General features: G+C 40.3%; 1 protein-coding gene across 1 annotated transcript; it reads right to left on the bottom strand.

The window, feature by feature from the left end:
• Positions 1-651: 651 nt before the first annotated feature.
• kcnk18 (potassium channel, subfamily K, member 18) lies at positions 652-12,659 on the bottom strand. The gene is made up of 3 exons (XM_056435800.1): positions 12,364-12,659; positions 12,061-12,204; positions 652-6,363 (listed from the first exon to the last, which is right to left on the bottom strand). The coding sequence occupies exons 1-3, from the start codon at positions 12,593-12,595 to the stop codon at positions 5,555-5,557; spliced, it is 1,185 nt and encodes a 394-aa protein (XP_056291775.1). The 5' UTR covers positions 12,596-12,659; the 3' UTR covers positions 652-5,554.
• Between the last annotated feature and the right edge of the window lie 6,270 nt (positions 12,660-18,929).

Raw genomic sequence — 18,929 nt, 5'->3', positions numbered from 1 at the left:
AAAGTCCAAAGTGCAAAGGGCAGAATCAGAACGTCCGCGGCCTTAAATAGCCTCGGTCCGGTTTCCATGGCATTGACGTGCGTGCGTGCGTGCGTGCGTGCGTGCGTGCGATTGAGCAATACAGAGGCATTATTTATTTCCCCCATATTTTTTAAATATATATTTGATTCATACGATATATTATTATTATTATTATTTTTATTATTATTAGTAGTATTATAAGTATTATTATTATATTATTAGTTCTCAGTTATCTGTTGCTATTCAGTACAGCTGTATGAGCTGTAAAGCCAAACTGTATGCTATATGAAATATATAATATAATATATTATAATCTTATTATTTCAGAGGGACCATGTACAGTTAAAACAAATGTCACCATTTGATGCACTGCACCAGATTGTACTTGGCAGATGGAGAAGAAATAGAAGACGTGGGCTTGCAGGTGTTTGGTCTTCCAACTAAACTTCATTTATTTGACAGCTATACGTTTCCCCTCTCAACTTCTTGAAACTGTTGGAGAGGTCAAATGATTACTTTCCATTATCTTTTTTCGTAAAGTCTTCAGTCCATTTGTTCTTCTTCTTTAAACAAATAATGTATTCTTTTATTTGGAAATATTGACAGGGACATAACACAGTAAACATGAACTGATATTTCCATTGTTTATCATCTTTTTGTTGAAATATCAGATAACAAACCCACTCCCCCACCCCTCCAACTGTATACACTAGAGTACAGGACATTCAATACATAAACAATACATACAAAGAGGTCACCTCATTTCGCCGAGCCAGAATACACGCACACACACACACACAAACATCTGGAACATCTGTATGTAGACACACCTGCACAAAGTCAATACCCAGTATCACACAAGTACAATAGATCCAGAAATTAAATGACAACATGAGTTGTTCTTCTTCTTTGAGTTCGGCCAACCTATTATACCACATGACTTGGGGAATAGACACAACTGAACATCAGAAATAGGATATTGTAAATCGAGAACTGGCACATCTCCGGCTCAAGATTGATTTTCCAGGGACGTAGACACATTTTTTCTTCATTAATCAGTCTTTAAGAATAACACTTACTCTCTCTGTCATCAATTCCCCCCAAATGTGTTTGGATATCTGTCGGAGCATTTATTTGAGTTCTTGTGAGAATTTCGCCTCGCCATGCTCCGCGGCGCTCATGTCTTCAGCTCTCATGTCTTCTCACGACACGATGTGTTTCAGGTGTTTCGTAACAACCGATTACTTGCTCACTTCAAGTTACAGTGATCAATAGAAAAATCATTTTGCCAATGGGTGCCCTTTTTTTTGGGTTTGAGCACCTGCCCCCCAAAATGTCTGTGCACGTGCCTGATGAGGAAGATTACAGTCTCCTCGTCGCTGCACACAAATCTAATGTGTTTGTATTCTCAGTGGAACAGAAGCCTCAGGGTGGTTTTAGTTCATCATATTTATGCAGGTTAGGATTTAATCTATTAACTTAACCTGCTTCATTGCACTTTGTCATATTATGTTTTTATCCTCAGCCAAAGGTAAACACATGTTTTTACTATTTCTTCACACATTTATTTACACATTTCTGTCATTTTCCCCCTTCATATTTGGTCTAATTCACTTTCTGACACATATTGCCTTCATGCTTCTGCTTTAAAATGCGTATTATAAAGGTTGTTAGCTTTAAAAATTAAAGTTAAAATAGATCATATTTGGGTTCATCACTACAATACATTACATAGTCGTTGCACTGATATCGATTCGAGCGGCTTTAAGGTGTCGGAGCGCACTTCCCCCTGAAGCTTTTGAAATAAAGGACATTTAGGCACACGATTGGATAGATTTAAGGGACACCAGGGGGTTTGGGTATAGATTGAGAGATGATCTCTGTATCTTTTATAACTTGTTTTCGGGATATTTTCCTCCACTCTTTACATTTTGGTCGTGAATATAGGTTAAAAGGAAACATGAAATTGGCATTTTCGTGGCTGAAAGCACTTTTAAAGCACTTTGAAAGAGACATATTGGCCTCTTAGTGCCTAGAAAATAGAAAATAAACTGACTTAAAACTAATCACACAGAAAATAAGTAACAAAACACAGCATTATTTTCAGGAATATCTCAAATAGTTTCAGCTTCATGTTTCCGGTTTCATAAATGTAATTTGGATCTAAATACATGTTAATTACAAGTGCTTGATTTGATGAGTTTCTATGATAGTGTTTCCTTCACCCTGAGAGCTTTGAGAGAGGTTGAAGGAAAGAAAAGAGACATCTTGGGAATACATCTTCCTGCAACAGTGGGAAGTGATAACCTCCTCATTGTTGTACAGCACCACCATCTGGTGCTCTGGAACACTACTACAACTGCTGTGGTGCAGGGTTAAGGATGATTATAACACAATAATTATGACTAATAGACTTATTGTATTGATATTGTACATTAAGTACTGTACCAGGCACAATTATACGGTACCGGCCCTTTATTTAATAATAATTAATACTTATTTTTCATATTATATGTTTAACTTTTGGCTAATACTTTAGGATTTTACAGTACAACTTCAAATCCTAAATCAAGAATCGAGAATCAAAAGGAATAAAAACCTGGTACTCACAAAGAAATGTAATTCTTTCTAATAACTGCACGTTATGAAGCATTAGTTTAGTATGAGTAAGCACTTAATTCATCATTTATAAAGCATTGTTCCTCACTTTATAAATGGTAGATTCACTATTTGTAAATGAAGTATTATATAATGCTTCATACCGTGCGGTTATTATAAAGTGCATTATATAATATTCATTCACAAATGGTGAATCTACCATTTTTAAAGTGTGGAACGATGCTTTGTAAATGATGAATGAAGTGTCTATTCATACTTAACTAATAATGCTTCATAGCGTGCGGTTATTATAAAGTGTTAATAAATGGTCTTCTTATTTATTATGGGCCAAAAACAAATGTTTCATCTCAAGGTTATCATCAGCGTATTCAAAACCAGTGGGAATGTCAATTTATAAACACAGGTGAGGTTCAAAAAGCATAGGTTGATGAGGTTCATAAGCACTTACTTGATGAGGTTCATAAGCACTTACTTATGGTACTTTTGTAGTTCGACTATGTTGAGGAAATGTTACTTCCTGTATTCTTGTTGTTCTTAGTTTGTACTCTAGGTTGAAATGCACTTATTGTAAGTCGCTTTGGATAAAAGCGTCTGCTAAATGACATGTAATGTAATGTAATGTAATAATCACGTAATATAATCCTTCTGAGAATGAACCGCCCTAAGATTCAATTTCCATTTTTGTTTTTCTTTATTGTTCATCGTGATATGACTATTTATACTTTCATGTGACTTCACTACAGCGTACATATTCTGATGTAAATAAGATGTGCATTACAGTTTTTAGATAATACAGGCATTATTATAAAAGGAAAGCAGGCTGAACAAAAATAGAAAGAAATTGCTTTAAATCAACATGACGTTACTTTGTATGGAGTCAGTCTTACCATAAATATATAAAATAAAATTACATAGAGAATGACTGTAGAGTTTGGAAATGTGAGTTGAAAAATCTGTACAAAATCGTAAAAAATTGAACATTTTTAAAAATCTTAAACCCCAAGGGGGCTAATAAAGTGGAAATTGTATAATATTATTTTATTTATATATCTCCAAAAGTATTAAAGGAATACAAGTGGTCACTATATGGATACATTTCATCATTTAGATATACTACATTTTATATTTCGACATTTACTTATTGTTTATCCTAATATTCACTCATCTTAAGAGTAAGACACTGGACAACATATTATATTCAATAAATACTTGTTGAATCTGTTCTGCCACTGCTAAGTACCTTTAGTTTTGTCGGGGAGGAGTGTTTAGCTAACGTTGAACAGCTAACGAAGTACCAGTACACATATTAACAAATACAAACATACGCGTCTCCTCAGATTAAAGCCTGTAAATGGGTGCTATGCTTGTGTACCATGACCACATGCGATTGTTCATGATTTTAACGTCTTTAATTATGGTCGGAAACTATCCAAAAACATCCAGGCGAGATGTCTTGTTATACCAGCACATGTTAAAATGTCTGGAACATAATAAGACTCAGATTAGTCATTTTGAGTTATATCAGAGAAAGATAGAACCAAGGGTTTAAACTCTTCCGAGAGGAAGTTACAGAATGCAGTTGAATCAGAAAAAGCCACATCATCCGTCTATCCATTATAAACCCTTTTCCATTATGCACATTAGTCCACCACTTTGTCATTTTTCTAGTAAGTGGTCAAACTCAGAAGTTGTGGTTATTCTTCAACTTGGGGTTAAGTGTCTTGACCAAGGAAACTTTGAAAAGGACTGGAGGAGAGCAGGATCGAATTGCAGATCTTCTGATTGCCACAGCTGCCCCAAGATATACATACATATACACATGATATATTGCATATATACTGCAACAGAATGAAAACACTTCTACAATGCAAAATAAAGTGCAAAAGGTCCAACACAGAATAGTTTTGGATGATGGTCTTGTACGAGTGTGCCAAGTAGGATTCAGCAAACCCTCCTAACTCTGTAAATGACCAGCGAAAACACGATAAATGTCACTGTGCATTAATTATTGCGCGTGTTGGGGAGAGTTTGTGTAGTGTACCCTAAAGCTGTGCAATTGCTTGTTCACTAATGATGACTTCATTGTGATGGTGTGTGCCATTTCAGGGGTCATCCGGCATGGTTTCTGTAGGTGCTGGATCCGGTAATACAACATCTTCATTCATTGTAATATTATGCAGCGCACGAAATAATTACACATGCTCTACCACAGCGCGGGTTGGGTTGACGTGAGGTATCATGAGAAAGGGAGCTACAGATGTGCCTCAGTGATACTCTGATGAGGGCTTTGATGACCAAGGGGAGCACTCAACGTATTGTAGACTGGGACACGAATCAGTACCTGAACATTGGAGTGAAATAGGGTTGGATCACTCTGTCTTCGGAGTTATGGCTTTTACAAGCTACAGATTTGTAGAAGCACAGGGGTTAGGGTAACTTTAATCTGCCTCTGTCAATATATCACCACCCAGTCTTTGAAGGTATTAACGTGCTAATGCATCCAAAAGAATTAAGTCAGCCATGTTCTATTAACTGTAGAAACAAATCCACCTTCAAGTAGTGCATCATTTCAGTCATTTTACTGATAAAGTGCAGTTCTGACAATCAAATGTAAGACTATTTGTCCACCCTCTATAGTCCAGTAAGGCAGAACAATTGATAGAGTACCACACAATACTAATACTCATTCCATGGCAAGATATTGTAAATCATTTTGAATATCAACCACCTTCTTTGGGCATAAGCGTTTGGCACATGCAAAGTTTATATTTTGCTTATAGCTGAAGAGCCGGCACAAATAACACACTGGAAAAGTTCCCAAAGGCCCTCTGCTTTGGAACTGTGTCAAAACCAGCCCGTGCAACTCTTAAGACGTGAGACAGAGAATCTCTTGGTTACGTAGTTATCGTGTAAATTATTTAGAAGTCTCCACATTTCCCCTGCTGATGAACTTGATGCATTGGCGGTAGCAGCTCACAATTCGAGTTTGGCTAAGCTTGAAAGCCATGGACATGATGGCCATTCCGACAATGATAAAGAGTGAGGTAATCATGAAGTACTTAGGGTGGTGTGGCACAATGTCGCCAAAACCGATGGTCGTGAGTGTAATGAAGCAGAAGTAGTAGGGATCAAAGCCCTTGAATTCTTTTTCCCACAACGGCAAAATCAAACCAAAAAAAAAAATGTAGGCAAAAACAATGAAAAGAATCAGTACGAAGGGTACATCCAGCGTTTCCATTCCATCCCCTAACCCTGTGAAGTCCCACATGGTAAATCCCTTGAGTGGTAGCGGCAGCCGGTCTAGCTCTGGGCAGGAGAGGGTCCTGAGCAGTGGACTATTTCTAAGTAAATTCTCCCTGGCCAGAATCTTTTCAAAGATCTCTTTGTTATTTTGGAGTTGGACAGATCTTTGCCGTATATCTGCTTGGCTGTGAAGTACTTGCCGGATGTCGAGGGGCTCGTGGATCACAAAGTCACGGCTGTAAATAAAGGTACCATCCTCCAGGGACCGGTGGCTCGAGTCCCTTGCCTTCCACGGTGACCAGGTGTGGGAGAGGAGGGTTTTGCTGAGGGTGTGAATGCGCATGTAGGCCCTGGACATCATCATAGCAAGGAAGTCTCCAACATCAAGGATGACCAGCAGCATGAGAGGGATGCCCACCATGGCATACAAGACACACACCACCTTACCAGTCAAGGTAACCGGATAGATCTCGCCATACCCTGCAACGACAAGAGAGAAAATGGGCACTTTAGTACTTGGAAACAGGGCCAATGGTAGGATATGTGGAATAGTTCAAGTAGGGGATAAGGGATGATCATGAACACAGGTAAATGGTAAAAAAGGTTCTGGAAATAAAAAAAACAATACCCGTAATATATTGATTACGTTGTAATGACATTTCAAATTCGGAGAAATACTCATCACAATATCTTTTAAATAGTATGCATTTCATCATGTGCGCTGTGGAGCAGCCGTTTACACGTACACTTTAGAAGACTTTGCATGTTAAATTAATAGACTGTACACTACCGTTCAAAAGTTTGGGATCACCCAGACTTTTATTGATCAAATGAATATAAAATCTCATTAGAAACCAGATGTTTCCACCTAGAATAGTCAATCTTTATTGAAAAAACAGTGCTTTTCTTTGAAAAATAAAGTCATTTCTAAGTGATCCCAAACTTTTGAAAGGTAGTGTATATTAAGACGTGGACGTAGTCACAGTGAAGTCACCCATTGGTTTGAGCACTTTGGAGTCGGCCCCTGCTGGCCGTATGAGAGAATGTAGTTGGAATGCACTTTCGTACTGGCTTTACTTTTCAGCTGGCAGCCTGGTTAAAGTTCAGATATACAATCTAAATACCATTTTATCAATATATTATCAATCTATAGGTATATTATCCTTGCAAACATGATTGAGGGGAAGGTCGGTATGCATACTAAGTAACCCCTTATCACCAGAGACTACCTACAAGCCCGGAAAATCTGCCCAGAGTGACTCGAGACCGAGCATCCCAGTACTGGGGGATGGTCCAGGGCTGGGCCGCCATCCTTTGAGTCACTTCTGCATTCAATGGCGCTTAGTGAACGCTAGGAGCTACTGTAATGATTGACAACTCCTCCTTACCCACTCTCTGCAGCAAGAGAGCGAAATGTGGTGGAGTGGCAGAAAGGCGGAAAGCAGATTTCTCACATGTGATGGCACATGTGCAAATGCATCTGCATCCCCCCCCCGAGCTTTTAGTGGTGATGTAAAAGGCCTTCTTATCTGAGAGTGCCCCCTCTGCAGTGAGTTGTGATCTTTCTGATGCTTCTAGCCATTTACTTATCTTCCCTTCACCACTTATCATGTATCTGAAAGTAACAGACACACTAATGTATCTTCACAAGGTTCTTATGCATCAAACTGGTAGCTCCAGAGAGACAAGAATGTACTTAACAAATTATATTAAACAAAAGGAAAAGTATTTACTAATGGATCTCTAATAAGGGGGGGAAATGAGCAAAGGAAACTATTGAAAATCTTAAGATACATTTGTAGCTAATGAGTTTAAGGTTCAAGCCAACACCCTGTCTGTGAGGCTACACTTAAACTCAGTGGTACCTTGAGCTAAATGCTATCATGCTGATGTTTGCACTACATTCATTCTGAGTGTGTGTGTGTGTGTGTGTGTGTGTGTGTGTGTGTGTGTGTCTGTGGGGGAGGGCCACACATGAATATTTCAATTTTCAGTTTCAGTTGAAACCAAAGTGGTCAACCAGCTGTGTTCGGAACATTTCTGGGCATTGGCAAAGGGAATTGGAGCAGGTCAAACACTACCGGATGATGAGTGGAGAGGATAAGCGAATTGAATGCTGCGTTTACAAAAAGAAACCAACGATTGGCCAAATGAAAGAACATTTTCGTAGTCTTATCTTAGCCTTCCCTGACTTTTTATCCTATGGTGTTTTATAAGTGTGCAATGTTAGATTCAACACGCGCTGCTGACTTCAGATAACTGTGTTAATATCCAGCGCAAACGTGATGAAACCCACTAAAACCAATAACCAATAACCCCAATAACACCACAAAACTTGCTTCACATGTCTGGAAGGGGTTCATTCATGAAAATGGCATCAACGGGTACCGTTTTTACTTCAACAGTTAGTGAAGTCATGCTTACAGAGGTACAAAAAGGAGAAAATATACTTTTTTAAATAAATAAAAATTAAATATACACTTTTATTAATCCCCAAGGGGAAATTAGTTCTCTGCATTTAACCCATCCTTAGTTATTAAGGAGCAGTGGGCTGCGGTGATGCGCCCGGGAAGCAACTGGGGGTTCAGTGCCTTGCTCAAGGACACTTCGACTTGCAGCTAATGGGGAGAGCGGGGATCGAACCCACGACCTTGCGGTTGAAGGACGGCCCTCTTACCCCACTGAGCTAAAGCCGCCCAACTGTGTTAACCGTGTCAGCGGGGAAAGGAAGGGACCTGCTGAAGCCAAAGAATGGGAAAAAAAAGAGCTGTTAATGCTGCGTCATCGGAGAGTCATACTGCCATTGAAATAACAACATGGTTAGATATCAAAAAAACTTCAAAAGGAAGTATTACCACAGCAAGGCAATCGATGAGTGCAACACGAGTGAGTCAAGGAGAAGACTCCATCACCGGAATGGACAAAAGAATACGAACCATAGGAGGTAATTTGATCCTCTCGGGTAAAATGAATATCCATATATTCAGAAAACTCCACGCCACTTAGTGCTCTGTACTTGTTGAGATGTGTGACACTGACCTTTCTCGGATTCCCTTTGTTCCCTTTTTTTCTGTTACTGAATAAACTGTTCTCATTAGTTTGTGATACTATAAAATGCTGTATTATAGAGCCAACTGCATACTTTCTTCTACTTTATGTATTGGGCACGAACTTCAGTAGCATTATAGTTTGTCGCTCTGTTTACAGTGTACATGCTATAAGTTATCTCAGTTATCCTTATAGATCTCCCTCAGTTGGCTCGTGCACTTCCAAGATATTTCTTTTAAGGATATCGGCTTGTTAGTTTGTTGTTCAGTAAGTATACGTTTGTAATATCCGCTAGTAGCTTATGTGTTCTACATAAGCTACTAGCTACAATGTCAAAAAATATTGTTATCGTCTCTGAATATTTACGGTTCCACTGTGATGAATCCAGAGGTACTAGGGGCCCTTTCAGCCAAGCTATCCGTTTTCACACACGATATCTCATAATGTATCAGGCGTGTCACAATAACTACAATGAACATCTATAGTGCAATATAAGCTACCATTCAAAATGTGGGGGTAACCCAGACAATTTTGTGTTTTTCATGAAAACTCACACTTTTATTTCTCAAAATGAAAATAAAATATAGTCAAGACAAGGTTAGAAATAATGATTTTTATTTAAAATATTCATGTTGTTCTTCAAACTTGTCGCTCAAAGGAAGGCCAGTTGTATAGCTTCTCTCACCAGCATAACTGTTTTCAGCTGCGCTCACATAAAAAGGGGTTTCAAGGGTTTTCTAACCCTCCATTAGTCTTCTAAGGCGATAACACAATGTACCACTAGAACACTGGAGATGGGCCTCTATACTCCTATGGAGAGATTTCATTCAAAACAAGAGAATAGTCATTTACCACATTAACTATGTAGAGAGTGTATTTCTAATTAATTTAATGTCATCTTCATTGAAAAAAAGTGCTTTTCCTTGAAAAATAAGGATACTTCTTGGTGACCCCAAACTTTTGAACAGTAGTGTATAACTATAGTATTTACTTATTGTCCTCAGTCACAGCCTGGAGCAACGTCTATGGGGGAACTTACAAACTGCTATGAACTTATAAAATCCATAACAGCCTTCGTCTCGCTGGTTAACGATAGCGAAGCGCATGTACAAAATAGAAATAGTAATTCTTGGATGTAACTCCACTCATAGTAATCATTCCCAGCAGGTCCCCGTTCTATTCCTGGGGATAAACAGCAGGTGCGCTGGAGTTCTATAGTGTGTGAATTCCCCCTCCTGATGGGGTGGTGAGTAAGATTTATCTTAGGGTGCCGACGAGGAGAGTTAACCGACCATATGTGGAAATCAAATGCAAATATTTATTTGTGAATAAGTTCATTAGTTTATCTATCCACTCGGTGAAATAGTGATGATCAAAGCTGAAGATGTTGTACTGCAGCCTGAAATCGGCTATTTGCACCCTCTTTGATGTGTATGAGAGATGTGTCACACAGCATAGGCTACTTTAGATGATCATCGCTGTAATATAATAATTTCATAATTATCATGAACATTGTTGGAGCCAAAATGTTGTTTTTATGCTTTCTTATGTCTTTGAGGGAAACACCGGGTGAATTGGGACATGCACTTACTCCACTTGAACACAGGGTGGCACAGTGCCATTTAAAGGGCAGATAGGCAAGTGCCTGCTAATGAGAACAGGTAGGTGGATGGGAAGCAAATCGGTTTTGACCATGGTCGTGTCATGGTGTTAATATCAAGTTGATCCTGTGTTGTGATGTTAGTAACATAATGTATGGCGATTGTATTGGACGTTGATACATTTTATGTTCCGATGTCACGCAGCTAGGAATAAAGGCCCAGAAAAAGACACAACGCATTGGACAATGAAAGTGTTTTTGGCAGAACACGCGTCCGAACATGTTCCCCGTTCGCCCCCTAGTGGCTTTAATACATGTTTGCAGGCACGTGCACAGATAATCCCCAAGTGGTGCTCAAGCACCTGCCCTTTTGCCCTTGATAAGAACAGTGCCCTTTCTGCTGGAGTCCAATGTCTTCTTCATTAATAAGTATTAAAGAATAAAAATTACTCTTTGTCATCAATTCCCCCTGAATGTGTTTTGATATCTGACGGGGCGGTTATTTGAGTTCTTGTGAGAATTTCGCCCCGACATGCTCCGTGGCGCTAACTAGCTCCCCCCCCACACTCTCACGCGTATATTATATGGCATTTTTCGCTCCTATCATTTTGTAAATGAAAATAAATTGTAATTCTTAATGGAAAACAGGTCATTTTGTTTAGCTCTCACGACTTCTCACGACACGATGTGTTTCAGGTGCAACCAATTACTTGCTAACTTCAAGTTACAGTGATCAATAGATGAATCATTTTGGCGATTGGTGCCTTTTTTGGGGGGTTTGAGCACCTCTACAAACATAATAAGGTAAAGCTTTCTGTTAAAACACCTCTACGGATAGTTATTTCGAGCTTGAGTTAGTGAAACGCGTGACGGAGACAGGCTATTATATATATTATATATATTATGTCTATGAAAGCTTGAAGAAGAAGTGTTATTCAAAATAATTAGCCTACATGAAAAGGAGGAGGAGGGGGGAGGTTGCAGTGAAGAGAGTTGACATGAAAGATGACGAGGAATAGTTCTGTTTGTGGTTTTGATTATAAATATGTTCCTGCAGCTTGTGCAGTGCCTGATAAAGATGAACTTTTAGAGTAGTCTATAGAGATATTATGATAATGTCCTCTGAGGCAAATTACTAAGTTGTGATTTTTGGCTATACAACATAGATGTGATTCATTTAATGTAATACTCTCTTCTAGGGTCAAGCTCAAACAAGCGTGATCGAGTATTTTCCATCATGCAACTCGATAATGTCTTTCCTGAGTCACGCCCTGCCGTGCAGGTAAATCCGTTATAGGCCAATTTAAAATACCTAAAGATGATGACATCACTAAGACACAATCAGGGATATACTTTCTACCCCAGAGCCACAGATTACTTTCACATGCAATATTCATTTGAGCAGAAATATATATATATATATATATATATATATATATATATATATATATATATATATAGACTATAAACACATACCTTTATATATGAGCCATCAACTCGCAGTAGCTATGACAATCCTGTTGACTTACCGACTGTTGTGAATACAGTGCAGCAGAAGAACATAGAGCCAAAGAAATTCCATTTTTCAGGGCTCTGAAACCATATGGACTTGAACTCTGACATCTTTTTCTCCACTTCACTCACTATGTCTTGGTCTGAGGCGTTCACTGAAACTAGAGAACATACGAAGATGGTCAGTGTTGAGCAAATAGGTCCAAACTCCTTATTAAATATGAAGAAAATATAAGAAACATATCAGCAAATGCGAAATATCACACGTTAGTTAAAAAAGTTTGAGTGCGCAACGATATCTGATGTGCGCGGTCTCTTACCGGTGAGGTGCTGCACGGTACTGACTATCTCACCGAGGAAGTCTCGGTAAGAGTCGCGGTGGGAAGAGGAGCCGCTCTTTCCCTCGATGCGCTCGAACATCAACGCACCGAGCGCCGCGTACGCGACCAGAGACAGACACAGCAGGAGGTGAGGAAAGAGCCTCCAGAAACGCCCTGCGCATTTCAGAGTCTCCTCTTTGGCGCTTATTCCTCTCTTTAGTGCCACTGACATCTTCTTTTCCTTCTTCTTTGTCCTACTACTTCTTCTTCTTCTTCTTCTTCTTCTTCTTCTTCTTCTTCTTCTTCTTCTTCTTCTTCTTCTTCTTCTTCTTCTTCTTCTTCTACGTGTTCCTGTTCCCTCTACTCCGCGGTCCTCTCAGTGCGGCTGTGCGTCCTGCTGTGCTCGTCGTTATGCTCCAGTAACGTGCGCAGAGGCTGCTGAGGCAGCTGCACACCACATCATCCATACATGCATTTCATGAAGCCCCTGGGGAGTCCGTTATGGACTCTAGTCCATTAATCCATTCTCTGACTGAGCCTGACAAGCATGTACACCACCGGCATCATAAGAATATACGTGTATTGTGATTATTGTTTCATCTCCAAAACTGATCTGTAAAATTAATAAATTCCACATAATTCCGTAGGTTTTTACTTTTTACTCTCATCGTGGTAAATAATTCATATCAACTTAACTTTCCATTGTATTCCGTCCATTCCAACTTTATATTAGTGGGGAAATAAGACAAACAGAAATTAGCGTTCTTTTTTTCATCATTTTTTTAATGGATATTTTACATTACATCACATTTCATGTCATTTAGCAGACGCTTTTATCCAAAGCGACTGACAATAAGTGCATTCAACCACAAGTACAAACTAAAAACAACAAGAATACAGAAAGTAACATTTCTTCAAGATAGTCGAATGACAAAAGTACCATAATAAGAGCCATTTAAGTGCCACTGAAGTGCTAATCTGTGTTTTAATCCAGATATAGTCGGAAAAGATGTGTTTTTAGTTTCCGGCGGAAAGATGTAGAGACTTTAAATGTTTAGGTCACTCAAACACTGGGTTGATCTTTAAAGTGTAAGTCCACCTTTTTGTTATTATTTTTGAAAAGTGGAAAAAGGGTCTGAGAGATGAAACCATCGATGCAGCGTCGATGAAGATGGAAACTGCAGTCGCTCGGTTCACTTTCAGCAGAACACCAATGAGACGAGAGTCATCCGCCTCAGTCTCTCCGCTATATACTGGGAGACTATAATGGGAGATCATTGAGAGGCACCTTTGACTGTAGACTCCTATGGGATGTCATTGAGAGGCACCCCTGACTGTTGTCTCCTATGGGAGGTCATTGAGAGGCACCCCTGACTGTAGTCTCCTATGAGAGGTCATTGAGAGACACCCCTGACTGTAGTCTCCTATGGGAGGTCATTGAGAGACACTCCTGACTGTAGTCTCATATGGGAGGTCATTGAGAGGCACCCCTGACTGTAGTCTCCTATGAGAGGTCATTGAGAGACACCCCTGACTGTAGTCTCCAATGGGATGTCATTGAGAGGCACCCCTGACTGTAGTCTCCAATGGGATGTCATTGAGAGGCACCACTGACTGTAGTCTCCTATGGGAGGTCATTGAGAGGCACCCCTGACTGTAGTCTCCTATGGGAGGTCATTGAGAGGCACCCCTGACTGTAGTCTCATATGGGAGGTCATTGAGAGACACCCCTGACTGTAGTCTCCAATGGGATGTCATTGAGAGGCACCCCTGACTGTAGTCTCCTATGAGAGGTCATTGAGAGACACCCCTGACTGTAGTCTCCTATGGGAGGACATTGAGAGACACCCCTGACTGTAGTCTCCAATGGGATGTCATTGAGAGGCACCCCTGACTGTAGTCTCCTATGAGAGGTCATTGAGAGACACCCCTGACTGTAGTCTCCTATGGGAGGACATTGAGAGGCACCCCTGACTGTAGTCTCCAATGGGATGTCATTGAGAGACACCCCTGACTGTAGTCTCCTATGAGAGGTCATTGAGAGACACCCCTGACTGTAGTCTCCTATGAGAGGTCATTGAGAGACACCCCTGACTGTAGTCTCCTATGGGAGGTCATTGAGAGACACCCCTGACTGTAGTCTCCTATGGGAGGTCATTGAGAGACACCCCTGACTGTAGTCTCCTATGGGAGGACATTGAGAGACACCCCTGACTGTAGTCTCCTATGAGAGGTCATTGAGAGACACCCCTGACTGTAGTCTCCTATGAGAGGTCATTGAGAGACACCCCTGACTGTAGTCTCCTATGGGAGGTCATTGAGAGGCACCCCTGACTGTAGTCTCCTATGGGAGGTCATTGAGAGACACCCCTGACTGTAGTCTCATATGGGAGGTCATTGAGAGACACCCCTGACTGTAGTCTCCAATGGGATGTCATTGAGAGGCACCCCTGACTGTAGTCTCCTATGGGAGGACATTGAGAGACACCCCTGACTGTAGTCTCCAATGGGAGGACATTGAGAGACACCCCTGACTGTAGTCTCCAATGGGATGTCATTGAGAGGCACCCCTGACTGTAGTCTCCTATGGGAGGACATTGAGAGACACCCCTGACTGTAGTCTCCAATGGGATGTCATTGAGAGGCACCCCTGACTGTAGTCTCCTATGGGAGGACATTGAGAGACACCCCTGACTGTAGTCTCCTATGGGAGGTCATTGAGAGACACCCCTGACTGTAGTCTCCTAGTGGGGAGCAGAGGTCTGCTGGCCACCAGCCTGCTATTCTGTAAGTGTAATGGCAGCATGGTTACATATAGCCAGCCGCTCAATGAGAACAATTAAATAGCGTCACATTCATCCACACACTCTTGTTAAAGCACATTGCTATCACCAGACAATCAGTCACGAGCACCGACTCACCACAAGCGTTTCGTTTCCAGTTCACAGAAAGGGGAGAACAATCTTAAGCTTACAAAGACACAATCATCCAACAGTTTGTCATAAATATAATATTCCATTTCTTCCAATCCCCTTGAATCCTTCACACCGGACACTTTTTTCATCAATGTGCTTTGCACCACTGCTGAAAAGGTCTCGTTCAGCTTGCTATACTTTTTTTTAATGAAGTTCAACTCTCTGCAACAGCAATGAAGTCCCTTTAATCTCTCAAATAAACAGTCCTGCCCTTGTCAAGCACCAGGGACAACAGGTGCTGCTGGATTTCTATATTTAGTAAACCATGTGAGGACCAACTGTGAGGCGGAGAACAACTGGCCCCCTTTCTGTAAATACTACGAGACTATTGAACGCGTCAAGGCGTTTTAGTTGAGATACTACGAGGCTAACTAACAACAGGTAGAGTTACCAGGTTTATTGTGAAGTGATATTAAGTTTATTAAATATTCTTCTCTATGAGGTGGGCTTACGCAGAATTTCTGCACTCAAGGCCATTTCGTGGTCTGACACGACATTATGGCTTTAATGATGTGATGGATGTTTTATAATGGGGGGAACTGGAACCTTTTCATCGACATGGACACTGGCCGAATGCATTAAAGCAGGGGTGTCAAACTTAATTTCACAGTGTGCCACATCAGCATCATGGCTGCCCTCTTAAAGGGCCGGTGTACCTGAAACACTGTGTGAACTAATCCCGAACATAATGTTAAATAACTCTATTTGCATTTGAATATTGTTTATTTAAGTGTAGAAATATTGCACATAAGATAATGTCTCTAATATAATAGCATACATCCATTTAATTTGAAACCTTCAAAATAAAAGCACATGATATTTTCTTCGATATTTCTTTAAGAAAGGGTGATCTGATGTCTTTTCAAGCCATCAGGGGCCACATCAAATGACGTGGCGGGTTGGATTTGGCCCGCGGGCCTCGTGTTTGACACCTGTGTATTAGAGGCTGTGAACTAACCACAGCCATAACAAGGACCACAGTTGAACCAACACATCTGATTTATTAAAATGGCTAATCCTCAGAGCAACGCAGGATTCACAAGTATAGACGGAGCATACGCTGGGACCCAGACAAGATGACCGTACTATGTCGTCCTTTGTCACGAATGCAGATGTGGAATAAACTGCTGTTAAAAGTCTGAGATTCCTTTGGCCAGGAGACTTCTGTCCCTCTGAGACAGGGATCCTCCTCTGTTGCTCTCCTGAAGCTTTATTCCCTTTTTTCCTCATGACATTACTTTCCCGTTTCTTTCCTGATCCGATGTGAGAAAATTTGCATCTGTTTTTCATTTTATATTTATATCTTACCATTCTATTTGTTTTGCCTTGATTCTTTGTGAAGCACTTTGTAAACTTTGTTTTTAATCTTATCCGATGTGAGGTTCTGGGACAGGGATGTCTATGTGTACAGATTGTAAATCACTCTGAGGCAAATTTGTAATTTGCGAGAATGGGCGATACAAAATAAACCGAATTGAATTGAATATTATTATTATTATTATTTCAAGTTGGGCAGGAGTTGAAAAGAAAACGCGTAGGAACTTGACAGTTAAAAAGCACGCGAAGCAGCCTGGAGCAGCAGGCTTGCTTGTATATTTAAAGTAGATGATACAATCTGTATTGCACTTGCCGGTCACTTCTCAGTTCACTGTGATGATGACCATAACTGGCATAAGACCGGCGAACCACGTGACGGGGATGTCCAAGGAATGTTGGCTTCTCTCTCCGAAGTACATCACTTCAACAGCTCTTTGTGTCTGCTCAGCATCAGTGGAATAAACATTCTGGTTAAAATAAACACCGGGCAGAAAGTCACACTGCTCCAGCCTCTTTGCTCGTCACATTAACAGCAGCACCATACCAGAGCCGCGAGTCAGGGATGAAGCACAGGGACGTCGGCCCTGGCCCCAAACGCCGCAACGCTGTTCAAGGCAAACTGAGGCAGCTGAGTTTATGTTCCTGTGACTGACTTTCAAAGGAAACATTACTTATTGCTAAATCACTGTTGACTGTGTTTATATTTGAGGCATATTTTATTAAAAAAAGACCACGCCACATGGTATATGGGACCATACTGAAAGGAAGTCATGTGCTGGTGGTCTAACCCTGCTTGCTATAGTACGCCTCATACTCACAATATCAAATGACACTGAGCACCCACTAAACTAACATGTCACATCACGAACATCTGCTCAGAGATATGGAACACTTAGACGGAGATGAGTTTGGTTCCTTCTGTATAACAGCCCTGAACAATGTGCCTCACTGACACTGTTGACACTGATGCTGAGCTGGGATGAACTAGTCCATACATGAAGATGTTTCTATTCTGTTTATATATGATCCGTATGTTCAATTAAATTCAGTTTATTATATATAGCCCAACATAACAAATGACAAATTACCCTCAGAGGGCTTTACAATCCGTACACGTACGACATCCCTGACCTTTGACCTCACATCGGATCAAGAAAAACTCCCAGAAAATAGTGAAAACAACTTTCACAGGGAAAAAATTGAAGTAAGTAAGTAATTGTATTTTCCATAGGTACATACATAACGGATACATAGTGACAGGCATTGACAAAAAACGTACGAATGGAGGACCGTCCAAAGACCGAGTTCTGTAGGCTCCTCTGAGATGAGGAGTTGGCCCCGAACCCTTTAGCCCCGCCCCTCCCAACTACTACAAACAGTACACACACATATGGATAAAAACATAACATTTTGTCCAAGCAACAACAAAACCCCAGAACAGGAAAAAGAAAAGAAAAAGAAAACAAAGAAAAGAAACATAAATAAAAGTAATAATAAAGGCAAATGTGAAGAACTGGTAACTTAGAAAAATAATATCACGAACATTAAGGTATGTATATATAATTTAATTTAAATGTCTTTCCTTTAGTGTACTGTGCCGCCAGGCTGTATATCAATAACAATTACATTTAAAGCGAGGTGAGATGGCGTTTAAGGCCAAATGCCTTGGTGCTGGATGCTGATTTGACATCATAAGGAATTTGGCTCCAGAGCTTTGGACCTCTATGAATAAAGCTTTTAAATACAATGTCAACTTTATGTTTTTCAATATGTATGCCACCATGCAGGCGCATGTTATGGCTGTGAACATTTGTGTTCCTTGTGAACATACGTATCAGATTGTGGGGCAGATTATTGTTCATAAATTTGTACATAAAAAGAAGAAACTTTCAGGAGAGCAACAGAGGAGGATGCCTCTCCAGGATGGGCAGAAGAATAGATGTGATGTGGACAGATGAACAGCGTTACAGAGTTACGACACATTCTATGAATATGACATAATGTATGAAAATAGTTCGTGGAAGGCATGGGCCACGATCCAAAATATCCAAATATCTGCATGTGTTGCTGTGTGTATATCTGTATGTGTCTGAGTCCTGGCTGTAGAACAAATAAACATGAACCTAGTGGTTGTTGTCAAATATAAATATGTACACAGGTGAGTAGTGTAAATATGTAGCTTACAGATATCTCCATGAAGCCTCCCTAGTTGATTATATGGATACGTTAAAACAATTATTTTTAGATTTACAAGTTTCGCCAAAATTGTGCGAT

Source organism: Pseudoliparis swirei, chromosome 17, assembly GCF_029220125.1.
Source record: "Pseudoliparis swirei isolate HS2019 ecotype Mariana Trench chromosome 17, NWPU_hadal_v1, whole genome shotgun sequence".
In the NCBI taxonomy this organism is placed as follows: domain Eukaryota; kingdom Metazoa; phylum Chordata; class Actinopteri; order Perciformes; family Liparidae; genus Pseudoliparis; species Pseudoliparis swirei.
This window is presented reverse-complemented; position numbering and strand designations above follow the sequence as displayed.

Coding starts and splice junctions, on each gene's coding strand:
- kcnk18 (XM_056435800.1), bottom strand. CDS start 12,595: ATGTCAGTGGCACTAAAGAGAGGAATAAGCGCCAAAGAGGAGACTCTG. Junction 12,205..12,363: donor TACCGTGCAGCACCTCACCG/GTAAGAGACCGC, acceptor TATGTTCTCTAG/TTTCAGTGAACGCCTCAGAC. Junction 6,364..12,060: donor CACTGTATTCACAACAGTCG/GTAAGTCAACAG, acceptor TTGTCGTTGCAG/GGTATGGCGAGATCTATCCG.